General features: G+C 41.6%; 4 protein-coding genes across 4 annotated transcripts; 2 read left to right on the top strand and 2 right to left on the bottom strand.

The window, feature by feature from the left end:
* The first annotated feature begins 597 nt into the window (after positions 1 to 597).
* cyp1d1 (cytochrome P450, family 1, subfamily D, polypeptide 1) lies at positions 598 to 7,391 on the top strand. The gene is made up of 8 exons (XM_069699731.1): positions 598 to 757; positions 963 to 1,269; positions 1,358 to 1,975; positions 2,553 to 2,676; positions 2,973 to 3,062; positions 4,418 to 4,541; positions 5,208 to 5,294; positions 5,497 to 7,391. Exons 2-8 carry the CDS (start codon positions 979 to 981, stop codon positions 5,777 to 5,779), a joined length of 1,617 nt encoding a protein of 538 aa, XP_069555832.1. The 5' UTR covers positions 598 to 757; positions 963 to 978; the 3' UTR covers positions 5,780 to 7,391.
* Positions 6,290 to 13,574, bottom strand: LOC138621572 (uncharacterized). The gene is made up of 12 exons (XM_069699732.1): positions 13,491 to 13,574; positions 13,208 to 13,296; positions 12,940 to 13,039; positions 12,661 to 12,853; positions 12,206 to 12,386; positions 11,814 to 12,051; positions 11,325 to 11,485; positions 11,102 to 11,206; positions 9,611 to 9,708; positions 9,451 to 9,529; positions 9,271 to 9,324; positions 6,290 to 6,362 (listed from the first exon to the last, which is right to left on the bottom strand). The coding sequence occupies exons 1-11, from the start codon at positions 13,495 to 13,497 to the stop codon at positions 9,274 to 9,276; spliced, it is 1,302 nt and encodes a 433-aa protein (XP_069555833.1). The 5' UTR covers positions 13,498 to 13,574; the 3' UTR covers positions 6,290 to 6,362; positions 9,271 to 9,273.
* Positions 13,575 to 14,065: 491 nt separating this feature from the next.
* On the bottom strand, positions 14,066 to 15,667 carry LOC138621509 (BICD family-like cargo adapter 1). The gene is made up of 6 exons (XM_069699641.1): positions 15,587 to 15,667; positions 15,389 to 15,511; positions 15,031 to 15,123; positions 14,821 to 14,881; positions 14,600 to 14,742; positions 14,066 to 14,260 (listed from the first exon to the last, which is right to left on the bottom strand). The coding sequence occupies exons 1-6, from the start codon at positions 15,665 to 15,667 to the stop codon at positions 14,066 to 14,068; spliced, it is 696 nt and encodes a 231-aa protein (XP_069555742.1).
* A 5,768-nt stretch (positions 15,668 to 21,435) lies between these two features.
* On the top strand, positions 21,436 to 26,171 carry anxa1a (annexin A1a). Its single transcript, XM_069699730.1, has 12 exons — positions 21,436 to 21,484; positions 22,043 to 22,123; positions 22,851 to 22,941; positions 23,212 to 23,306; positions 23,407 to 23,520; positions 23,937 to 24,027; positions 24,194 to 24,273; positions 24,819 to 24,963; positions 25,063 to 25,158; positions 25,260 to 25,318; positions 25,427 to 25,549; positions 25,679 to 26,171. Exons 2-12 carry the CDS (start codon positions 22,064 to 22,066, stop codon positions 25,736 to 25,738), a joined length of 1,014 nt encoding a protein of 337 aa, XP_069555831.1. The 5' UTR covers positions 21,436 to 21,484; positions 22,043 to 22,063; the 3' UTR covers positions 25,739 to 26,171.
* The last annotated feature ends 117 nt before the right edge of the window (positions 26,172 to 26,288 follow it).

Raw genomic sequence — 26,288 nt, 5'->3', positions numbered from 1 at the left:
AACACATTCAGATCCAAACATACTCATGTCAGAAGGTTTTTTTTTTCTGTTCAAGTAAAGGCCTGAATTTAAAGTTGTACCTGCAATATTTCTACTACTTACTTTAAAAGTCAGTTAGAGGAACATTTAACCAAGCTTTAAGGTAACATTCTAGCAATTTGCACTACTCTAGCAATTCAATCAGAATTTTGTATTTAACTAACAACATAAAATAAATTTAAAAAAAAAAATAAAAAAAAAAAAAATTTTTTTTTACTTGCGCATATTATAGATGACCTCACTTGAAAATGTATTAATTGGTGGATTGTAATTGTAGAAAATCTTTGTTTTGTTAAAAGAAATTTCAAATACGTTCTCAACACATCATTTTAAACTACATTTCCGACCCACGTGCTGCAACAAACAGCCTCCGGCTTTGTTAGGGACGGTACGAACTGGAGAGGAGGGGCCCCTGTTGTGTATGGTTCCGGTCTGCGGTCAATTGGGCCGCTGCTGCACTGGCTGGCAGGGCCGGACTCGTCCTTAACCCAGAGCCAAGTTTCTCGCCATGTGTGTCTCTCTATTGTGAGCAGGCAGCAGCTCCCTCTGCAGGGGGCCTGGCGGCTGCTGAGAGGAACGTCCCGTACTTTCAACTAGGCACTCATCAACAAGTTCCCAAGGATCAGAACTCATATTTCTGCCTGCTGAGAATTTTGGTCTGTGCCCTGCTTTCAGCCGACTGGGTCAGACACTCTACTTTTATAGAGGACACTGTAAGGTGAGTTTTTAAAATATTTCTTTTTTTTTTGTGTGCTTCTTTTGTTTGTTCATTGCAGCCGACAGTACCTGCCACAGTTTTTTGATTTGGACTTAATTGGGACCTTTTTTTTTTTTTTTTTTTTACTTTTTACAGACAAGTATCACTTTCATCTTCTTTTAATTATCTCTCTCTCTGTCTGTCTCTGTCTCTTTCTCTCTCTCAGCATTTGCACTTGCAACATGAGGTTCATCCTGTTCGGGACTCTGTCCATCAAGGAGAACCCTTGTGCCTCTGTGTCTGGTGTCACTGTTGCTCTGTGTCTTTTTACCCTCCTCCTGATGGCCCTCAGGGGCCGAAAGAACCACAGATCCTTCTTCCACCTCCACCATGACTCCCAGCTGGACCACACAAAATACCCCCCTCCTCCTGGACCCACACCGTGGCCCCTTGTCGGGAATCTGCTCCAGATGGGGGACCAGATGCATCTTTCTCTGACCAAGTTGAGGCTCCAGTATGGTGATGTTTTCAAGGTACCAAAAGTTTTGTTCCTGTCTGCAAAACAAACATTGACATGTATTTGCTTATTTATCCAGTCAGTTGTTCATCTCTTCACTCCAGATGCGTCTGGGCTCTTTGACTGTCGTTGTCCTGAGTGGCTACACCACCATCAGACAGGCGCTGGTTCGTCAGGGAGAAGCTTTTGCGGGGCGACCTGACCTTTTCACCTTTTCTGCTGTAGCCAACGGGACCAGTATGACCTTCAGTGAGAAGTATGGACCTTCATGGCTGCTCCATAAGAAGCTGTGTAAAAACGCCCTTAGGTCTTTCTCCCAGGCTGAGCCCAGGGGATCCGGGGCCACCTGCCTCCTGGAGGAACACGTCTGTGCTGAGGCCGCTGAGATGGTGGAGGTGATTCGGGAACAAGCTGCCAAAGGGGAAACGGACAGTAATGTGACAGGTATAGATCCAATGAAGCCCCTGGTAACCTCAGTGGCAAATGTTGTCTGCGCTCTCTGTTTTGGGAAAAGGTATGACTACAATGACAAGGAGTTTCTCACAATCGTTCACATCAACAATGAGGTCCTGAGGATCTTTGCAGCAGGGAACCTGGCTGATTTCTTTCCAGTGTTTCGCTACTTTCCCAGTCCGTCTCTGAGGATGATGGTCCAGCACATTCGCAGGATGAACGGATTCATGGAGCGGAGCATTGAGGAACACATCAACACCTTTGACAAGGTAAAGCGGCCTGCAAATACACCTGGAGACAAGAATTTAGTTTAAATGGAAACAAATGCAAATGTAATGCTGAATTTCCAACACATTGCAGTATTATAATATCCATTGCTGTTTGGCAGGATGGGACTTTATTTGTTTGCTTGAGCTCTGCTGGGTTGCACAATTTGATGTTTTTCAGTGTAAAATGGATCTTTCACACCTTGATGTTGTGTCTGTAAGTTCCCTATTTAAAGTGACATCGCACTCATACAGCAGTAGCTCTGAGTGTTTCTGTAGCAATAAAAATAACAAACAAGTTCCCTGGGACGGACCTTTGTTCTTGTGCAGCGTGGTTAAAATGTTCGCACGCACTCTAATTAGGAATTAGCAACCCACCGGAGGACACGTGTCGTACCATAACTGATGACTGTCTCCTCCCTAATTGCTACTTTTAAATTGTGAAGCTCTTCCTCTACATAATCATCCATCAGCCTATATTTAGTAAAGATGGCTTGATGTGTCAGTGAAAGACAGCAATACTATTACATGCATGTTCAATTTCCTGTCCTAATCGTACTGTACGTGTGTGTGGTTACAGAACTGTATCCGGGATATTACAGATGCTCTGATTGCACTTTGTGAAGACAGAGAAGAAAATAAGGAGACATCCACGCTCTCCAACTCTCAAATCATTCACACGGTCGCAGACATTTTTGGAGCAGGTTAGACAAACTGGAAGTTTCACATATTATCGTAATGACTGGTAATGACATTAATAGAGCTTTTTCACCGCAGACAGAAGGGAAAACACTCATGTAGTAATGGTTCAGTTCCGTTAAGTGTCCCAGTAAACCGTGACACTGAAGCAGCATGCACAAAGGCAGGACCTCCTCCTACTCCTGTGCTCCCCCTCGGTGAAAAGTCAAAATGTCTGCAGTGAAAAAAGATCTATTGATCACCCAGGGGACGGTGGTTACTCTCTTTTCACCACCGTTGTATTGTTTGTGACTTTCTGAAGGATTTGACACCATCATTGCTGGTTTACAGTGGAGCCTGTTGTACCTCATCAAGTTTCCTCACACGCAGGACAAAATACACCAGGAGATAGGTATGCCCTCCTTACTGTCCACAATGTTTCCTCTTCTCCTATTTATTTATATATTTTTGCTAGAAAATTGAAACAGAGGGAACTCGGACTGCTGAATTCACTGCTCACAGAGAATTGCTGCATGCCTCTTATCAAAAGAGAAATAATTCATGCTTTGCTAAATGGCAAGCCTGTCCAGGACCTGGTCTAATGAATGACTGATAGTAAGTGTGTTTCTCAGAATCCAAAAATAGAAAGTTGATCATCAATGATTACAAGTATCACATCACTAATGAGCATCAGCTAATTGTTGCTGGTTTATTATTGATAAAGCAAAACTAACACCAACTTTAAATGCGTCACATCTCATTACTTGAGATATGGAATAGATACAAAGATAAATGCCAGATTTAACTCTTATATTTATTAATCTATGTACTTAAAAAGGATTAAAAAAAAAAAAAAAAAAAAAAAAAAGCTGAACCAAACAGGTGGAAGTGCATCTCTCTGGAATAAAGATCGACTGAACACACAGGAGAAGCCAGACATCTGTGTAGTATCAAAATTTCAGGCAGAATAAACATAATAACAACCAGACAATGGCCAACCCGAGTGCCCTTCCCAGACAGACACATTACCACCAGAGAAACTCACAAAAGATCAGTCCAATTTGCTGACGCCAGAGATACTTTTGAAGCAGGCTGACAGAACTGGTGCTGTCTGCTCTGAGGCACGTTGCATTTTCACAGAGAGAGAGAGAGAAGCAGCGAGAGAGATACTAAGAGGAGACAGCATGAATCCTAACGAGAGAGGGGTTAGAGTGTTCCAGAGAGACACAAAGGCAACAACACGCAAGGCATTCAACACACATAGTTTATCATTCTTCACTTACTTATCACTTAAATTAAATTGAAATTAATATAGTTAATTGACTGAGAAGCTTTTATTCTATTGTGTATTGTTTGGGTCATTACCTTACATTACTATTACTGCAGCAACAGTTCGAGTAAAATGAATCTGCAGGATGAGCACGCTTTCCCAGTGTAATTATTTTTCCAAGTGCATGTTCCTAAATTGTTACAAACTCATAGGAAACACAACTCAGCTCTTTCAATAGATAACGAACTGAAGTGCTGCTAAATTTAGCAGACGGGGAACATTTGAGTTTGGAAGTTTATAATGAAAACTAGTGATTACAAACTGAATATTGATTTAATGTTAATCTTTAGCTTTAGCTTCAGGAACGTAAAAGTTTGCCTATTGTTAAGATCTGTACAGAGCAGCGAAAACTCTCATTTTGGAATTGTAAAACAACTCGGTTGCCAATTTATTTTGGGTCTGGTTTAATTCGATTTTTGGTGTATCTTTTTCTGAAGATGACCACATCGGCGCAGCGAGGATGCCCAGGTTTTCAGACAAGCCCAAGATGCCGTTCACGGAGGCGTTCATCTATGAAGTGTTCCGTCATGCCTCATATGTCCCTTTCACCATACCTCACTGGTACAATACACATTTTATTTGCAGCACATTTACGTTTTCCGTGTAGATATTGTCTTTAAAGCTGTGTGCCGGCAAGAATCTGGTGATACGATACGTATCCTACAGTAGCAGTTATGATTCAATATATTGTGATATTGTCATACTGTAAGTGAGGCGATATATTGCAATTTTTTTAAATCCAATTTTAGAACGGGTTGGTGCTCGACTTGATCAGCTGGAGGGACATGGACTCTAAACTCTACGCTGCTGTGATTGGTTGCTTCACTGTCAGTCAACTGGTCCCTAACCCCGATCCTTCCACTTCATAACAACCAATCACAGGTGGAGTGTCCCTCCCGTTGATCCGATAAAGCACAAGCCTTTTGGAAAACGTTCATAGTATACTCTACTTCCTGTCTCAGTTTACGTTGTTACCATAAGTGGAAAAGTTTAAAGATAGATTGCAACACTGCACAACACATCTTGCTCTTGGAGGATTAACCACAACACAAAACAAACAACTGTCTGCCATGAATCTTTGCACGTAAACTATTAAGGGAAAATTTATACAGTGTTTTTGAGAACCGATTTAATGTCACAAAACATTGCAATACTCAAGTGTATTGATATTTTCTTACACCTCTAACAACTGTTGTTAAAACTTCCCTCTGTTGTTCCCCCCCTCAGCACCATGAGAAACATCACCCTGAATGGATACTTTATTCCCAAAGACACATGTGTCTTCATTAACCAGTATCAAGTCAATCACGATGTGTGAGTAGCCACAAGCAAAAACACTGCACAATGAGTTGGAGTTTGGTTCTCAGAAAACATGCTGTTGTATCAGGTTGTGAAATGTGCCTGTCTCTTTCAGTGTCCTCTCTTCAGGTTATAAGAATATACTTCTCTGCTTTAGTGCTGTATTTAACTTCACGTTTTTCCCTCTGAATCTTCATGTTTTTTCGCTCTGTCCCAGTGATCTTTGGAGTGATCCGGACACATTTAGACCGGAGCGCTTCCTGTGTCCGTCAGGGCTCCTCATCAAGGACCTGACGGAGAAGGTTCTCATCTTCGGCATGGGGAAAAGACGCTGTCTTGGTGACGGATTTGCACGTTTGGAGATGTTTGTCTTTCTCACCACGCTGCTCCACGGGCTGCGGATTGAAAATGTTCCAGGGCAGGAGCTGGATCTCAGCACCGATTTTGGTCTGACTATGAAGCCACGTCCATACAGGATAACCATCTCCTTGAGATTTTAGAGCCTCTGAAAACCCAAATGATGCCCTTTGTGGATGTTTTGGAACATCACAACACAAATACTAATTATTATTTTTTGCCACCATCTTTGGCTAATCTTCATATTTCCACAGAAAAAAAAGACTGTTTTTTACAGTTATAAGAAATGTATGTTTAAACTGAAATGAACTAACTTCATTGTATTGAACACTATATTTTGAGACAGGGTCATTCAAAGTGCTTCTGTGCATCCACTTTAAAAGGGTAGAGTCCCTCCGCCTTCCAGTCCCACCACATTAAAAATTTAAGTATCTTAAAAACAGTGCCTCATTAAAAGCTTTTATCTTAAGTTATTAGTTACTGTTAAACACTGAAGGAGGGAGAGAGAGGGTGTTTCGGATTGGTGATCAGCGCTTCAGGCCTCAAACTGTGTTCATACAGGGTTCATCTCCGTTCTCGTCGGCCCTCGTCTCCCCCTTCTTGCTTCAATTTTTCTCCAATCACCTTCTCATCAGTTAGATTCCTTTTATCCTCCCAACGTCCTCGTCTTCTCCCTGTCCACATCCCCACTCTCTGGCTCCTCTTCCTCTTAATGTAGCTTCAAGGCTGACAGTGTCATAAGAGGAAAGACGCAAAATAGATATTATGACATAGAAGTTCTCCCATCTTTTTGAACGTCCTCCTCCTCTTTGCCCATCAGCACTGTGACCTCCCACACACAGCAGATTAGAAACAGTCACAGACATCTGTGAGGGAGGTGAAGAGGACAGTGAAATCAGGCAGTTCTATTTTCATAAGCTGAATGTAAAGATGCAGAGAAGCACATGTTTAACAAAAGAGGAGTCAGGCGTCCTTAAATAGAAAGTTATGTTCAACTTTTCAAAACTTTTTTCTGTGAAGACAAAGTCTACTGAGTGCTTATGTTCTCTTCAAGCAGGGTCCCACCTTGAAACTGCATTTTACAGACAGACTAATGGGTCAGTGAGCTGCTTCACATGAACAACAGGAGGTTAAATCTTCATATAACTCTACCACTGCTGCCATAGTTGGGGCTACATTTAGAAACAAACGCTTGACTTCAACATCATCGCACTTAGCCAGCACCGCTGGTCGCTGATTTGTCCACCCCTCAGAGTGGCTGAGCAAACCCTCATTCAAACTGGGTTTCCAGACTAAAATCACAGCGAACACTGAAGCTGTGAGCGACAGTCGAGCGAAGTCAGGCTCAACGATATTTGCCTATTCATAAATTCTGGTCTTACGGTGAGTCAGAAAGAATAGATGTAAGTTTGATTATTTTATACATGGTTATTAAAGTCTTTGTGGAAAAGATTAATCAGATAAATATTATCCAAAGCAAATTATTTCTAGATTTCTTTTATTACATCTGAATGGGATTTTTAAAGATTTTTGTTCCCTGGGTTTTGACAAATCAAGTGATTTGTGAGTAAAATCCATCCTTATTTCTGTGTTTCTAAAATTGGTTCATCTGTCCCAGAGTTAGTTAATGTTAGTAATTTTGAAGTAAATTCTTCTTAACTTTTGTTCACACACATTCCTTGAATTCTTTTCTTAATTCACTGGCATTAATTGTGTGCTATCGTATCTGTCACAGGTATTCAGTTTTTTTTTATTTTTTATGGTTGCACACATGCAGAATCTTTGAAAGATTAAGTCAGAGCACTAAATGTCACTGATATATATCACTTGATAATGTCAGCACACTATATCTTTTTTTTTAAATATAGTAAAGGAGAGGAAATAGGGAAAAGAATGAAATAAATATATCCTGCAATATGTGGTAATTAAAGAAAAATTAAATGTAGTTCAGATAAAAGCACAAAAATCTTGTCATGTAAAACAAGTTAAAATGTCAGTTTCTAACAATGTCCTTGTGAAAACATGAAATATGTAAATAAAAGAAAACATGCTTAATCTCTGTGTTGCATGATGAATTCACTTCTATTTTGATTCAAGTGTCATAAACCTAAATGCGTTGCTCAGTCCACACTGGTTTACAAGGCTTCACTTACATTAACCTCCACAGAAGAGGAGCAGGAAGTTTTGGTTTGCTTAATAGTTGTATGGATAGACTAATAGACATAAATAAACTAACACCGGAAGTAAACTTATTCTTAATTTAATCAAATTTAGAAAATATCTGTTCAATTCTCCTGCCCATGGATAGTTTTACAGTTATTTAACCAGCTCAATAAAAGATTTGTTTCTATTTCAAAGCTTAAATCTGTAGAAAGACTGTAACTTTCTGATTGACTTCAAAGCCCTGAGACGAGTCATATAATGGCAGAAGGCCTGCAGCTATTTATTGTAGTGTAGAATTCCCAGTTTACCTGTGATGTTACAAACCCTTTACAGCGGCAAATTGGTTTGTGGTGATTAATTAACCAAACACACCCAGAGGATGAGACCTCAGCCCACTCATTAACCCTGTTCCCTCTCCATGTGCTCTCTTGTAGCACACTGCGTCTTTGTCCCTCACTTTGTTCTAGTCCACAGAACTCACAGAAAGTTTAAACTATGGCCGTCATTAAGAATAACAAATCACAGTCAACATTTGCTGATTGGCCTCAAAGCTAAAGCAGCCAATAAAACATAGCACGCAAAGCTAGGAATCATGGCTATAATATGGCATAACAAAGAGGACTACTTGAGAGGCCCACAGTGTAGATTAAAAATGCTGGAAATTTAAGACTGAGCCCAACCGCAGACAAAAGACAGTCTACTTATAGAAACTGTTATGCTCCATCAGCACTAAAATGCCACCCAGGCTCAAACAACTTCTGTTGATGCCGTGACTGCTTCAGTTTGCGCCTGGAGAGAGACAGAAGCCAATAAATACCAGAATCCATCTTTCTGTGACTATTCTAATAAATAATTGCCATCTTTTCCATTAAGATATCTGTATGAAACAGTTCAATGTCAACATTTAAGGGGAAATAAAACCACAGAGTTTTATTGCATTTGATGGATTAATGCCTGCAAATCGACAAAATGTCCTGCCAAGTTTAGCACCTTTGAAGCTGAGCCATCCTTACAGGTATTTATACCTTTTGTCATTAAATTCAAATTTTACTGAACTCATCTTTGGTCAGAAAAAAAGAAAAACAGTAACAAGATGACATTGTGTGATAGCGAGTTTCCATTCCCAGTCATCTGGGGATCTGAGCCCTCAAGAGTATAGAAACAAATCATGGGCCAGGGACACTTAATCTCTAATGGGCCACAGTATTGCCTTCTACCACTTACAAATCAAGGGCAAACTCAATGACCGACTGACTTCCGACTTGCCTCTTCAGTTACACGTGGGGCCCTTTGTGGTGTGGAGGCGTCATTCTATAGATCCAGGCAGGCAGCCCCCATTAACAGAGAGCAACCCCATTGTCCCCATTGTGATGTCATCCCTCCCTCCATGTGAATATTTAAATAACTCTAAATATATGTCAGTTCTTAAACCACTTTACTGGACAATTATGCACAATGTGCGATACAGTACCGTTCAAGCATCCTCCTCTTCCACTGCCTGTCCAGATCTCAGCTTCATGATCACCTAACAGGAATTAAAAAACAAGAACAGAATTAAGTGTGACTGCTTCAGTGTGGTAGACCAAATTAATTGTACTCAATTCTAAATATAGACGAGATTTGGCACGACTGACTGTGCGTGTGTGATCACCTCTTTCAGCTGGGCGATCTCTTTGCTCTCCACATTCCTCTGAGCATGGTTGGTTATTGCCTTCACTCTTGTTGCGTAGCTGGAAGGTTCAAGAAGTTCAGATTACTTTGTTTCCACACAAATGAATGAAAAGATGAACTTCTCTGTATGTGTTGCTCACATGAGAGATGTGAGAGTCTCATCAAGATTGCATTCTGAAGGAGAGACGTTGACAATCATAAGGGTTTTGGCATTTCCACCCAACGAGTCCTGCATCACCTGAGAGAGAGACGAGAAGCACAGTTTGACAGACCTGCATACAGTTCATCACCACTCATAAGAAATCCAGCCTGCTGTCACGCCACAGTGTGTAATACACCATCAGTCCAGGAAAGGATACCGTGTCACTGTCACGATTTGTCTCGCCTGGGTGCAAAAGGTACATGCATGTATGACCAGAGCCAAAAAAAAGAGGTAATGTAACAAAGTACAAAGAGTGATAAAGTCCATGTAAGATGGAGGCAAACGGTGGTTAGACTGACCAAACAGGCCTTTCAGCTGGGAGACCAGTGTTTGAGTTTGTGAGAGCAAAAATCTGTGTGGATTATGTATTTAATTTACATTAAGATAAGATAAAATATTGACTTTATTAATCCCACAGTGGGGAAATTCGGTCATCACAGCAGCAAGAAAAAAAACCAAAAAGTGCACACAATATAACAACATCTACAAATACGTATAAGATATAAAAAAATAAGATAGATACAAAATTATTATTTTAGAATAAAATACACACACACACAGACTATATAAAAAATAAAAAATAAAAAAAATTAAGTAAAAAAATAAATACAGTTTGGGATGAATGAAAAAAAAATGTCCGATGCTATGAAATGAAATGAGATGAACAGTGCAACGATATTATTATAGGGTGGAGTTGTACAGTCTGACAGCCGTCAGAACAAACGACCTGTGGTAGCCCTCCTTCCTGCACTGAGGGTGCAGCAGTCTGCTACTGAAGGAGCTGCTTAAAGCTTCTACAGTCTCATGGAGGGGGTGAGAGGTGTTGTCCATGATTGATGTCAGCTTGGCTAACATCCTCCTCTCAACCACCTCCTCCATGGAGTCCAAAGGACTGCCCAGGACAGAGGTGGCCCTTTTGATCAGCTTGTTCATTCTCCTCCTGTCCCTCTCTGTTCCTGCACAACCCCAGCAGACCACTGCATAAAAGATGGCTGACGCCACCACAGAGTCGTGGAATATCCTCAGCAGAGTCCTGCAGACTCTGAAGGACCTCAGTCTTCTCAACAGATGGAGTCGGCTCTGGCCCTTTTCGAAATGGACATGCGTACGTGAAGTAACTTACGTGACATGCGTGATGTTACTTACGTAAAAGTGCTCATTTTAACCCAAACTATTATCTTTTCTAAAACTAACCATGTGGCTAACATCCTCTAAACTTAAGACTTTTTACTTTTCACTCAAGGTGAGGCAAAACATAGCACTGACATGGTAACCTCTGGTAAACCAACTGGCCTATTACACGCTGTGGCATTTAGTTGAAAAAATTACAAATAGCTTATTGTTCATTTTTGCATTTTCTGAAAACAAAAAAATTTAAATTCCTTCAAAAACTGAATCAAATTAGATTGTCGCTGTTTTGTATAATTACCTGTGTCAGCTTGTTGTTCCTGTACGGTACATGAGGCAGTTCAGCTGACAAGGCGGAAATCACATCGCCCAAAGCGCTCAGAGACTTGTTAATGGAGTTGGCCTCCTACAGAGACCAGGGAGGAGGATGGGAGAACTTGAAACGGAAAAATATCAGATCCTTTTAATCCTCCTTACGATCACTTGATGGGCCGATCAAAACATAACACACTGTATGGACGAACCTTTAGCTGGTGGTCCTTGGCACCTGTCTTAGCTGCTCTCTCACTGCCTGCCAGGTCCACAAGGCTCAGCTTCCCAGTGCTCACACTCCCGTTAGTCAGATTACTGCTCTCCACCATGATGCCAACAATGAGATGGGAGCGGGAACTCTCCACATTCATCTCTTGAACAGTAAACACAAACAAAAATAAACTGATTTTGTTGCGCTGTGGCAGGTTGAGGTTTCTCTCAAATAAACCTCACAAACAGCCAGGTCAGGAGTCAGGAGACGTGAGCCGTGACTATTATCTTCATTTTTGATTACTCCTCGGATTCTATAAAACAATACATGTGGTTTCACAGTTTGTTTGCTCTGCCACTCACCACCCAGTCCAGTAATGATGTACCTAGCTGCCATCCCCTCACACTGACTGTAAGTAACACGATTAATCTAAACCATTTAGCAGGGCCCAGTTTGAACTGAGTGGCACTGCACAGTATAGAGCACTCACTGGTAGCAGAGATGTGTCGGTTGGCGCAGGCCTGCTGGAACAGAGCGTATAGCTCCTGGGCACTCGAGGCCTCCTTTGTCTCTGCTCCTTGGGCGAACACAACCCCCTTTCTGTTTCTCTTGATCTCCACCCGCCTGGCCTGGCCATGGGCTTGAGTCTGTGCGTGGGCCTCTCCAGCCTGGCCCACAAAGAGGTCCTGCAGCTTGTCGTTGTACAGCTCCAGCATATAGGCCGAAACCTGAGCTCGAAGGATGAAGACGCACAGGAAGGAGGAAGAGGAGAGGGGGAAAGGGAAGCGAGACAAGAGGAAATGGCTGATAAAAGCTCCTCGTAAAAAGATCTTTCCTCTCCCAAACAAGGTGGAACTACAGTGGTGATATACTGTCTGCTACCTTGAAGTCGAATTTAGAGCTGTTGTCCTGCACGATATCAAATATGGCAGTAAAGGATCTCGGCATGATCCCGGGGTTCTTCTGTTCCTTGTCACCCACCATAGTGAAGGTCTTTCCTGAGCCCGTCTGGCCATACGCAAAGATACAAACATTGTAACCATCGATAGCCGACTGAATCAGCCTGTGGGGAAAAGTATTTTTGAGCGTCTGAGCCAACATCATAAAATATGTGTAGATCTCTGTGTACAGGCACCTCAGAGACCTCCATCAGTGTCATAACCTTGTCTTAAGTTAGGTTATACGAGCACAAATTTGTACTTTACAATTTGAAAAACTGCTTTGTAAATTAGTAGTGGGTTAAAAGATACTCATTTGGGGCCCGTATGCCTTTGTCATGGTACATCTGTGAAGACTATCCAGCATGTTAGCTGATTGAGAAGCATCATCACCCTCACCTGTTGCTGTCATGAAACAAGTCCTCCTGCGAGGCTTCAGCATTGAACACCTTGTCAAACTGAAACTCCCTCGGCCCGCGAGGGGTTTCCACGGTGACAGAGTACTCGTCTGATTTATCCACAACAATGGCCCCTCCCTGCGCAGCTTCGGTTTGGCACACCGGTCGAATCCGACAGAACACTCTAATTTTACCTGAAGAGAAAAAACAATTATGTGAAACCTCAAAATAGTAATACTTAAACTGTGAACAGACCAACAAATGTGGTGCATCAGTATACCTTTCATGTCTTCAACTATGTTGTAATATTTCTTCCTCATTGTCCTTTCTGAAGTGTAGTTATCAATTATTTTCTTTTTCTCTTCTTTTTCTTGCTTCAGCTTGAGATAAAAACATGACAACACACAACTGTGATAGTGCAGTACATGAAAACATGTATTGCAGGCATTAGTGCTTTGAGGTTGTCATTTCTGTGTTTGAATTCCTGCCCAAAAGTTTTTGTAGGACAGATCAGATCTGACCCGAGTACTGTGTGATCACAAGCTAACCTGATCCTGCAGCAGGAGAAGCTGCTGACCGACACTCTTAACTCCGCCTGTGGTCTGGACTGTCCCATGTTCCAGGATGTCCTCCAGTTCTGAGATTGCACAGTTTGAGCAGAGAAGAAGTTTTAACCTCTGATGCATCTGACACTCAGGGAGCATTTAGTGCTGACACAAAAAAATACAGGTGTTGTCATGTTACTATTACACAACAGGGCTGCAGAATGCATGTAATGTGATTATAGTCATTAATTTCTCATTATTGGTTGCACTAAAGAGATGCATTTACCATTCATTACAGGGCATTCTCCGTTTCTGATGCAGTGTAAAGCAATTTGACAGACCTCATAGTCCCTTACAGTTTCTTGTAGGAAAGACAAGTCTGACTCTGACCTGTAAAGAAAATCAACATTTACACAAGTATGAATTTCGGAAAGTAAAAGAAAGTAAAAGGTAGCTCAATTTATCCTGCCATTTCAAAAGTAAGTGGTTGTTCCAACCATTAAGAAACCATATGTTGTTTATTTTTGCAAAATGTTTCCATGATCTCTAACCCCTCCTGGTCAGCAGCCTTCTCGCTGTCAGTACAGTCTTTTTTAGTCATCTGCAGACGGTCCAATCTGTCTCTGGCTTCGACCAGAGCAGCTCGATTGTCCTCAATCATTTGGTCCAGAAGAGCTCTACTCTCAGCCACTGCACTGCAAACTGCATGAGCCTAGAAAAAAAAAATGGTATGGTATCAATTCAACAGCCACATAACCAGGGTTCAAAACAGATGCTTAAGATATACTTCAGGATACTTAAAATGATTCATTCTTAAAATAACTCGAGGTGCAGATATGTGGTATTTGGTTTCCACATTGCTCAATATCTGAGCAGCACCTTGTGTATGACAGCAGGAAGCAGCACGCTGCAGGGAGGAGGAGGGACAGGTGGGATGGGACTCCTCTCTGCCTCCAGCAGCTCCGTGATCTCCCTCTCCCGCTGGTACAGACTTTCCTTTAGTTCCTCTAGACGGGCTTGAGCCCCCTCCAGCGGCCGATCTGAGCCACTGCAAGTCTGGATATAGAACCAAGTTGAAGGGTCAATCCAACAGAATTAAAAAGACAAACCAAATGAGAAATAAACAACATTTTATGTCTTAGTTCCAGGTATTAAGCCATGCACTGGGTTTTGGTTTTATAGGTTTTGAGATATCAACCTCTCAAACTTCTTGCTGTCGTCTCTGCAGTAAAGGTGAGTGTAGTTTCAAACAGTTGTGATATCAGATCTTTGGGGATTTTTATTAACTGTCACACATTAGTGACAGGTAGTGATGGGTTTGTGACCATAGATCTTGCATCCCTGATACGAACAGTTGACTGACATTACAGGTAACTTCACTTCACTCCAACCCACCTCAGTTGGTTGTTGTGCTGAAAGTCCTTTGTTCTCTGAGCTTTCACCTTCACCTGCAGCTTCCGGCTGCTCCTGTGGCGACACCATCAACATTTCTTGAACTTTTCCTATTTCTTGTCTGGCCATCTGGAGCTCCTGCAATGCTGTTCAAAATAACATGGCATTATTAAAGGTATTTATGGGTCAGTAATTTAAATATGAACGTATGAAACTCAACTCACTGGAAGCTTGGTGGTTGTGCAGGACATCCAGCCGGTTGGAGAACAGTTCCAGCATTTTGCTCTGACAGAAAGACACAAACAAAGTTGGTCTGATAATTGTGTAATAATGAATAAAAGTTGCGTGTTCTATGGCCACAAGAATGTGCTTTGCTTCTTAAGAAAGATGGCATGCTGTAAGAAGCTAGGAGGCCCGCCAGCTTGCTTTGCAACCTTTTCTCTGTTCCACTGCTGGGCCTCGTCTTTACTCCTCCGCCTCTCAGCTCTGTGCTCCTCCAGCAGCTGCTCGTTTTGTGCTGTCAAGCCCTAGGCCACAAACAGGACCAGGCGAGGAGAGATATTTCATACATACATACATACAGATATACAGTGAATAATTGTGCTTACAGCAATGTGGCATACAATATGTGCACGAACAAGAAAGATGAGTTCATTCAAAGGCTTAAAAAAGTGCACAGCAAGAAAGCTGCAGGAAAATATGCAAGAAAAAAACAGGAGACACGAGGGCAGGAAGTTAGTTGTGTTTGAGATAAAGACACAGTGGAGATAAACAGACTTATGAATGACTCACTGCAACTTTTTTCTCCCAGTCATTCTTCTTCCTCTCCACTTTCTCCTGGTAGAGGTCCAGGATTCTCCGCAGAGTGTTTAACTTGTTCTGGTAATACGATCTGATCTTCTGCACGGTCCATTCCTGAAAACAAAAAATAATTTGCATCATCATTGTGTTGCACGTGGGCTCACACCAGACACAAACACACCTCTTCACCTGGTTCTCCCGGGCTGTGATAAGGAAGTTCTCCTCCAGATCCTGGACCATCTCAAGGTGTCTCTTCTTCATGGCTTCCATGTCTTCAGCAATCTGTTTGTTAAAGTACACACACACACACACACACACACACACACACACACACACACACACACACACACACACACACACACACACACACACACACACACACACACACACACACACACACACACACACACACACACACACACAGTAACAGACCTCAGATATCATCAGATGCCTTCGAGGACCACAGTAGCAGCAGCAGCAGGGCAGCCATGTGAGTGTGAGTGAGAACACAACAGTGTCTGACAGGGACTTCATTGTGTGTCTGCATGCCCTCTCTCTGAAGGAGTGGACACAGCAATGAGTCACACTTCTGAAAATATTGCTCACTGTTTTGTACGATAACAGAAGATATTTTATCTGACATGCTGGTCTGCAGTGAGGAGTTGGATGTTTCGTCTGGTGGTAGAAAACAGATTCTACTGTTGCTGTGTGAGATGCAGTATTTGTTCTGAGCTGCTTTCCTGGGATTATGTTCTTTGTTTTACCTGAGTGATGCAGAGTTCAGCTGACTCGTACGGGATGTAGATCTTGACATCTTGTGACCTCTCAGCTTCTGCTGCCTGATCTGCATCGCCACCCTCTGCCAGCTGAGATTCCGACGAGCCTGCAGAAATAACATGCTGCAAATGACTGTTTACTTTAGAGAAAACACTCAATGAAACTGATGGTTAGTAGCAATCCTTACTTCTATCTCCTCTCGCTCTATCAGCCTGTACAGCTTTTATATACCTGCAGTGTCACGTGTCAACACGTGTCATCATCATACCTCTGATCAGTCGCAGCACAGGCGAAAATAAACTAAATGTTTGAGGTACTCGTTTACCTGAATATTTCGATGACTTTGTACTTCACGTTTTAATTTTAATTTGAGTAATTTTACTCCCTGACATTTATTTGACCCTTCCAACTACAAGGGATCAGAGGGATATATTGAAGGCCCATTGTTGTTACTTCATTCCTACCCTGTTAGATTATATTCATCTTGTGATCTTTTGGAGGGGCTTGACCCCCATTTTGGGAACCACTGGACTCGTCTACCTAAATGTAAAGTAGTTCAAACTAGTTCCACCTCCTCCAACTACAACAGTAAAATACTTTTTAAACACTGATGGATATTCTCAAATACAATAATGTCATTAAAATGCAGCCTCAGTCACAAGGGCAATTTTTATATTACTGAGATCAATGCATGACTTTTACTTTGAACTATTTTACATTGTTGTATTGATACAAAGCACTTCCTCCACCAATGCAGCATACACCATCTCCCTCCTCCTCCTCCTCCTCCTCATCACTGTATGTTTTTACAGCACCTCTGTTGACCTCTTGTACGATGTGTCTCCTTCGGTCGGCACCGACCCAGCGTCTGAACGAAGCCCACCTCTTCATCCAAAGGGTTTTGTGATGAACGACAGCTTGAACAACGAAGCAAATGTTGGTGGACAGTTTGAATCAGCTTAATGAATGGAGTGATAGGAAAGGGAAAGAAGAGGCCACAGATTCCACTTGTGCCAATGTCATGTTATGCGGTATTGCATTTAAAATTTTCACAACATGCTCATTAATAAAACAACAGTTTTAACTTATATCCTCATAACAGAAAACATTTTTATAATAATCAGGTTCACAAACTTATTTCAGATTACTAATTGTGTCTGTTTTTATTTATTTCCCAGCAATTTAAAAGTTGTTTAAAGGAATAAAAAAGCAAATGTTTAATTAAACAATCACAATTGACTTCAATGTCAAACTTGTATAATAGATTTACTGAATGCTGGAGCTAATAAATTACTTCACCAGCTCTAAAGTGGAATTGTGCTAAAGCCCTGATTAAATTGTGATTTTAACCGATCAAACCATTGAGCCTCTTCTATAAATCTGAATTGTAGATTTTTGCATTTATGATCATTGTTTTGCACTTAGGTGGACGCAGTCTTGGGGAAAAGAAAAAAAACACAAAAATTCCATTTAAACATTTGCAGTTTATTTATAAGATTTAAAACATGTTTTACATATTTATGATGATGATTAGGGATGTTTATTTAAATGTCTAAATATTACACTCAAAATGCAGATCATTTCAATAACTGCAATCATTTTATAGTGAACTCAGTAGTTAGTCCCTGTTTATTTTCATTTTTATCTTAGATGCATACATGTTCCCAGTCTTATCTAAAATACTGACACATTCCACAAAATGACTCCCTCTGAATATTTCATCACCCTCTCCCCTCTACCCTCTACCCTCTTTGTTTCCTTGAACAGGAATGTGGGCGTGTCGTCATGCTGTTACTTTCCTTCCAGAAACACCTTTCAGTAAAGAAACAGAAATTATGTGAGGAATCACAGGGAGAGTTGTAGTTGCAGTTTGTCTGCTGGAGGAGCTTTAGAGCAGGCAGAGGGTGAACCCAAAAGGCGGAAAATAGAGCTAAACCGAAGGAGTCTACAGGGCTGACCTGCTGTGTTGTCCTCATACTGGTCAAACTGTGAGTTGTGAATGATTGGACGTGGCCTCTCCTCCTTCAGCTCTGGTACACTGCCTGGTAAATCTTCCAGCACCTGCACTGCTACTGGGACCTGACGAGACCGTGAGGACTCCACCGGGTCCTCAGAGCAAGACCTGACAGTTGTCTCCCAGGCAACTGAGACACAAAATAATATTCAAATGGTGTGCATGATGTAAAATTTTAATCTGCAATACATATATATTTTGTGTTTACCCAAGGACCTCTGCATGGATGTCAAATTGTGAAACCACACAAAACGCATCTGCATTTAATTCTGCAATGACTACCAGCTGATTGTATTGCCATTTAAGTCTGCATATACTTGTCTTTTATCATGTGTCTTTGCATGTGTATGTGTTTAAATCTTTTTCTGGTGAACTCGGCTGGCCCTCAGATCCAGATCTCCAACCAGACCCTGCCAGGAACAATGGGTTATGTTTGTTCTGATACACTGGAAGCTTCACTGCTTCACAATGAAGGCAGCCAAGCAGCTGAAATATTTAAACCTCATCTAACTTCACCTGTCTGCCTGCAGCACATCTATCAGACACAGAGCAGACTCTTCTATAACACATTATATCACAGGAAAACACAAGGATTCCATGATCAACATACAGATGAATATAAGCCTTTGTCAATGTTCGTTTGTTTGTTCGTTGTTGGTGTGTTTTACACTCACGTTGCTTGCCTGCAGGGGCCACAGAGTGATGTCTCCCCACTTTCTTCCCCAGGAAGGTCAGTGAATAGGGTCCATTCTCAGCTCCAGAGGAGTTCACATACATTGTGTCTATAACTGTGAGTTGGCTGTCACTACTGTTCTTGTGTTTGGTCTTTGTAAATTAATGTTATGTAACTGGATTAGTCCAAAATCTGCAGAGAAAAGAAGATGGTTAAAATCATTCTGAAGGCCAGAAAGATGGACATTTTTTATTCATATGGAACTGAAAATCTCCAGATATTTCAATCTAAATTATGAACTCCTGTTCAACCCTCAAACTATTTGCAGATGTCAGAAAGCTCACTCAGCAGATCCACTCGGGGAGTGTAATCCAGTTGTCAGCCTCTCCAAGCTACTATAAGCTGCAAGCTTCTCAACAGGAAAAACTGAATATCACAAACTTTGACTTGGTGTCTATGTTGTCTTTTTTTCAGCTTTCCGATTTTCACGGTGCAGTATCAGAACAAATCTTCCTTCTCACCGGGCACCTTCTCACAAAGCCAGTTCTTTCAAAAAATATACACACGAATCAACCAGAAAACATTTACTTTTAAGAGAGTAGAGAGGATGACAGGATGAAACAAGTCTAACTAAAAAGTCCTACCTGCTTCTCGGAGTAGGTAAGATCCCTTCGATGTGATTTAGTGCAGTTTGGGTGCTGCTTTGTTGACGAGGAGGACCAGGATGAGTTGATTCTGATCTCTCTGGGGAACCAAACTCTCAACAGTGTTTAAATATTAACCCTGCAGAGATGGAGTTTCACCAGGCACTCCACAGAGCCTGATGGTAAAAAGATGCCCCAAACAGTCCTCGGGTTTCCCGTGTGTAAAATAGAGATTGTAACTGGATGCGCTCTCACATTTACAGGCACACATATAGAGTATGTACACACACTCCCTTCACTTAGTCCCTCTTGTTTGTTTGTTTTCCTGGAGACACCACACTTTCCTGAACTGTTAGGGTCAAAATAATAAAGCTGAAATAGGCCACCAACATCCACACTGAGGAGAATCAGTGAATGATATTTACACAGGTTTGCTGTAATGAAGAGAAAATGATACGTTCTAGCATATAAAAATTAGATATTTGCTACAGTGATTTGTCCATATTTCTTCTAAAGGTGTAATTATGGAGTAAAATCAACCTTCATGATCCCTGCTGCCTCTGCTCTTACTGCAGGTATCGAGTCTTCTTGCGCTGTTGTTCTTGGATGAGCCCCTCAGAGAGGATTTCCTTTCTCTTTTAGATCAGGGGACTTATTTGGAACATTTGGACCACAGCTTGAGCATCTGTTTAACACACCTTACTTAGAGCTAAATCCACCCATGATGCCACTTTGATGAAAACACCGGTCTGCCTGCTCTTTCTTTTTTCACAATCCAAACCCTGCTCTGACTTTATTGTACAAAGTGTCACTTTGTGAAATAACTTCAATAATAAATAAGCTTGTGTCATTAAACGCAATAGCACAAGTCACAACAGGGAAAGATTGGCTTAAAGATATTAAGAAATTGCATGATGGAAGTTTGAATGTTTGTCATCAAGGGCATGTCAAATTTTGCTTGTTTAGTATGATAAAGGGTGACTGTGTTAAAGTAAAGACGTCATTAAACAAACGTGTCATCACTCCATCTGTTAATCCCTGCTGTGTGAAACCATTCACCCTCTGCTGAGGCATGTAGCCTGCAGGTAGAGTCAGGCCCTGTCTCTGCTGTCATAACAACATGCCACACCTTATCAGACTCCTTTGAGGGATCATAAAGTGGACTTTGCTAGTTTCAGCTAGATACACAGTAGTGGATTCATTGGCTCAGGCTGTGTTTAAAGACACCTATTGATGACTTTTTTTTTGCAGGAGACAGCAGGAATGTCAGAGAGATCACTCTGTCCTCTAAAACAACAATAACAGCAAACTACTGCTGTAGCTGGGGGCACTACAGATTCCAGCAGTGAGTAACACCTGTGGAACTGAGAGACCAGATGAAGAAACCTGCACGTGTCCATGATGAGCCCCACCACGCAGATAAAGAGTTACTTTAAAGAGTATTGCTTAATTGTGCTGGGCTTTCACCCAAAAACATCAATAGAGGCTAATACAGAGAAAAGGTGAAACTACTGAGCTGAAAAACTAAAGTTATCAAAATAACCTAATCCGTGTTGCAGGCAAATTCCGTTTTAGTGTATAAATAGTATACTTTTGTAATCTAAATGTTTAAAGGAGAAAATCACGTGTGTAGCAAATAAAGTAACACAATAATTAAATATGTAACAAATAAGATGCATGATAGTGTAGAAGTAGCCTACATCATACTCCCTGTTCCAGATGTCTTCCAGGTGTTAGATTATGACCATATGTGCTGGAGAAACTCTTCCTACTTTTTACGCATTGCATACTGGTGCTGCGTTATGGAAGGGGCTGCGTTGAGCTCTGGTTCAGTCCAATGGCAGCTGTGGAGGGGAGTATCTTATGGGCTGGACCGGTTACTAGGTGGAGTTTGTGTTGGAGTATAAATAAACTCTTTGTGTCTCTACAACGTCTCTGGAACCTCAGTGAGACAAACTTCATTCCTCTAAGGCCAAACGGTAAGTCATTTTCCTCCCATAAAAAAATCTCGGATCTGTTCTCTGTGTGATCTCTGTGTGATCTGAAGTTTAACAGAGTTTGGAACAACATGTGATGGCTTTAAGTCTCCTCTCCCTAAAGGTATTGATTTAAACTCTGAGGGTGTGGTTGGGGAAATAACGGAAAGAGGTTTTGGAGTCACGTTTCACGGACTGGACTAAGGAAAAGCAAACACATTTTCTTTCTTTCTTCAACTAACAAGTTAAAGAACTCAATCAGAATAAGAGTGACAATCTCTTCTTTAAATACCATCTACAATATGTTCAGTGGGCTGTGTTTTATTATAATTTAAGATGCTTTACTATTTCCTCCAGCAGGTCACTTTCTAAACATTAAATGCTACTTTAGACATTTGGATCACATCAGTCTCTTCTCTTCTCTTCTCTTCTCTTCTCTTCTCTTCTCTTCTCTTCTCTTCTCTTCTCTTCTCTTCTCTTCTCTTCTCTTCTCTTCTCTTCTCTTCTCTTCTCTTCTCTTCTCTTCTCTTCTCTTCTCTTCTCTTCTCTTCTCTCCTACAGACAGACTCCAGCGGTCCCACCATGTCTTTCATCCAAGCCTTCTTGCAGCAAACGGTCTATCTGGGCATGCCCGATGAGTCAGTAAGTAACTCTGTGGCTCTGTTCCAGTTGCTAAGGCCAACTACTGTTTTTTTCCCCCTTTTTTTTCCCTCTTCCTGTGGTATGCTGGGGTGGAAAAAATGATCAGGCAGTGAGGGAAGGAGGGAGGTGTAGTTAGCTCAGGAAAAGAATGAATGAGTTTAAAGGTGGAGGAAGGAAAGGGAGATAGGCAGAGCAAACAAATAAGATGTTAGCGGTCATTAAAGTGAAAGGGTGTCTGGACTGTAAAGATTATATGCAAAAAGAAATGACCAAACTAAGTCTTGTGACTGTGTGTGACTCACAGAAGCAGGAATTTGTGCCCCTCCCTTTTATAAACTCTGCAAACAGAACAAAATGCTACTTCTCCTTTGCCTGGTTTCTTAAAGTGAACTAAGGGAAAGTTTCATAACATTATCCAGCATGATTTCAGTCTGTACTCTGACTTTACTGTAAAATTCAGTTCAGTCCAACAGGGGCGTGTCCAAGCAATTTAAAGGGCGCTGTCATGGGTTGGAGGGCTTGGAGGTGCAGGGTCAGAGCCAAGGGAGACATAAAACCGGTTTTGTCTGTTTTAAGATGGAGGATAGATAGAGGAAGTGTGTGAAAAGAAATCTGTCAGTTGTAGCACTTGTATCCTGATGGAATTTGAAAAAAACACAATTTTACAACCTACTTCCTACACACCAGTATTTACCAAACACATAATAATCTGTGATATGTCTCCCAGGTCTTAAAGAACGAGGGAACGGTAACAGCAGCACCCAATTTCAGCCCCAGTGGAGATGTGTCAGTCTTGGACAAGGCCATCAAAACAAAAGGTGAGCATAAAATGGACACAGCGATCCTTCAGAGCATGTGTGAACACGTTTGGGTTTTGCAATGTCTTTTCTTCAAGCGTGAAGTGAATGTTTCTGTGTTAAGAACCTTAACACCCTCTGCTGGCTATCATGCATCATTACTACACATTCGATAGAAATGTGTATGATAGAAAGTCACCTCCTTTCTCTGTGGGCCCCCCTCACACAGAAGTACAAATATTGACTGTGCTGTTGTACAAATGCAGAATGACAGAAATCATTACTCTGCAGGCGTGGATGAGAGCACCATCATTGAAATTTTGGTGAAAAGGAGCAATGAGCAGAGACAGCAGATCAAAGAGGCTTACCAGCAGGCCAGTGGCAAGGTAATGAGCATTACACGTTCACAGGAGGAAGGTCGATACACATTGGCTTTTGTTCCAAAGCAGTTCATGCTATATTTACTCATCTGTTGTTGCCCCACAGCCTCTGGAAACCGCCCTGAAAACCGCCCTGAAGGGAGATCTGGAGGACGTGGTGCTGGCTCTGCTGAAAACACCGGCCCAGTACGATGCCCAGCTGCTCAAACTGGCTATGAAGGTACACACAGACACACACACACACACACACACACACACACACACACACACACACACACACACACACACACACACACACACACACACACACACACACACACACACACACACACACACACACACACACACACACACACACACACACACACACACACACACACACACACGTCTCACTTAAAATGAGCCCTGATAGAAATGTATAAACCCCTCAAACCTTTAGAAACCAAGGCTACTCAAACACATCTGTGGTGAATGCTTTGGTTTCACCATCATTTGTTATTTTGGGCATATGATGATATCCACCCACTTCCACATATCATCTGTTGTTTTCTTAATGGGAGGCTAAAAGGTGTTTCAGTTTGTGAAGAATAAGGGGGTCTTGCTCTGTTTTAATCTATACATGCATCCCCCTCTCAGGGTCTGGGAACAGACGAGGACACCCTGATAGAGATTTTGGCTTCCCGAAACAACGCACAGATCCTGGAGATAAAGAAGGTCTACAAGGGAGGTGTGTGCCAACAAAGTTTAAGCAACAATCCTCAATTTCCTCAAGCTCCTATTCAGAAATAGTAGCAACATGAGGGACAAAAATTAGAAATTTAATTATTCAAAACACAGTTTTCAAACTTTGATCATCAATTTTTGTACTCTAATGTCACCTTTTCTTCACCAAGAATACAAAAAGGATCTGGAGGATGACATCAGGTCTGACACCAGCGGAGACTTCAAGACTGCCCTCCTTGCACTCTGCAAGGTACACGTGTGTCCGCCTTTGCTTTGTTTCTTTTATTCCTCATTTAGTACTTTTGTTGCAGGATTTTGCAAACACATTTACCACAATCAATTATTCAGCACCAGGACACTCTTAAGTTCTGAGGCAACATAACACTCCCTGCTGTGGCTGTGACGGTACTAAGCTGATAGTGGTTTATGAAGAAAAAAAAAAAATTTACTCCCTGGGTACACAAACATCTGTGTACACAGATTTGGGCATCTTACAATGGTACATGCACAGTACAAACTCTAAACACTGAACATTCATTACATTTTAAATAAAGTCAAAGCTCCATTTTGAGAAAATGATGAGAAACATGAAGTTGCAAAGTGTCTGGTGGATAAATTACACTTTTTTTTGTTTTTTTACTTAATATTTATCAGGTTACATCATATTTTTCCAAAATTATTTATTTTTCAGTTTTCATGTCCAAGAAATGTTGGAAAAATATGTGACTTACAGCACGGAAGTCCACTTTAGTTGGGTTCAGCGTTGTGAACTTGCTGTGTTTCTGCATATCACAGGCCAGCAGGACTGACGGAGTTTCTGAACAGCTGGTTGACAGCGACGCCAGGGCTCTGTACGAAGCTGGAGAGGGGAGGAAGGGCAAAGACTGCTCAGTCTTCATCGACATCCTAACCACCAGGAGTGGCCCTCATCTCCGTAAAGGTAAACTAGCTCTCTGTTCTGTTGAGTGACATCTATTGTTTTGAACTGTTTGTCCCTGTGAGATTTAACACTCTTCCTGTGCTTCTTCTTCTCCTTCAGTATTTGACAGGTACTCAAAGTACAGCAAAGTGGATGTGGCCAAAGCGATTGACCTGGAGATGAAGGGAGATGTTGAAAGTTGTCTCACAGCAGTAGGTAAAGGCACAAATCTGTACTCTGACTATTACTCAGGCGTTAAACCAGCAAAATAAACACAGACATGATTTTAACTTGAACTATTTCTTACATTACCACAGTGAAGTGTGCTGGGAGCAGGGCTGCGTTCTTTGCAGAGCGGCTGTACTTGGCCATGAAGGTACAGTATGTGTGGGCTACTACACACAAAACAGAAAATAAAAATGCCTGCAGGATGCTGTGCTTTCTGCCCAAGGCCTTCCCTAACTGACTCTTCTTTTCCCTTCAGGGTAAAGGTACCCGCAAAAACATCCTGACCCGCATAATGGTGAGCCGCGCTGAAATTGACATGAAACGGATCAAGGATGAGTACAAGAAAAACTACGGCAAAACACTCTACCAGGAGATTCTGGTGAGCAAACATGTGATGACAATAAACCCCATCCCAGATGTTCAGTTTTGTTTTGGTGGGCTGTGATAATGCACTCAAGAAAAGACGAAGGAAAACAGTTTAAAGATTCACCGTCTTTGTCTTCTACAGGATGACACTAAGGGAGACTATGAGAAGATTCTGCTGGCTCTCTGTGGGGGTGAAAACTAACAGCCTATCACTGGGATCAAAACTCAATACAGCTGAAAATCCACCACGATGTCCACCTTTGGAAAATCACCTGCTAACTCATGACACGCATTGTACCTTATGTGCTTATGTCTTTCTTTGTGACCGTCATGACATTTAGAGAATAATATGTAGCTGGCATCAGCTGATATTTTCATTCCAAGTAATTCCTGTTTATTCCAACATATGTCAACATTTCAGCATAGATATGACAGTGTTAGTCAGTGGTCCTATGCTCTCTAGACAGACTTTGCTTTGTACTCATTTGATTCTCCATCTGATGCTGAATGAGGAGCTGAAGTCGTTGATCACAGTGCAGCTGATGTATACAGGTCACCATGTGCCAATCATTTATGGTAACATTACCCTTGAAGGAGCTTCAACATTCAGCAAATAAAAGCTTTTTTTTATATTTTAATGAAGACAGATATGTGTGGTCCTGGTTCTTTGCACATTCACATTTCAAATCAGCTACATGTGTTGCCAAATATACATATATAGAAATATATGTACACACAGGGAGTAAGAGTAG

This window comes from Brachyistius frenatus, unplaced genomic scaffold (assembly GCF_029030835.1).
Source record: "Brachyistius frenatus isolate BFR_SWC_R1_liver_20210118 unplaced genomic scaffold, ASM2903083v1 Contig_31, whole genome shotgun sequence".
Lineage (NCBI taxonomy): Eukaryota > Metazoa > Chordata > Actinopteri > Embiotocidae > Brachyistius > Brachyistius frenatus.
This window is presented reverse-complemented; position numbering and strand designations above follow the sequence as displayed.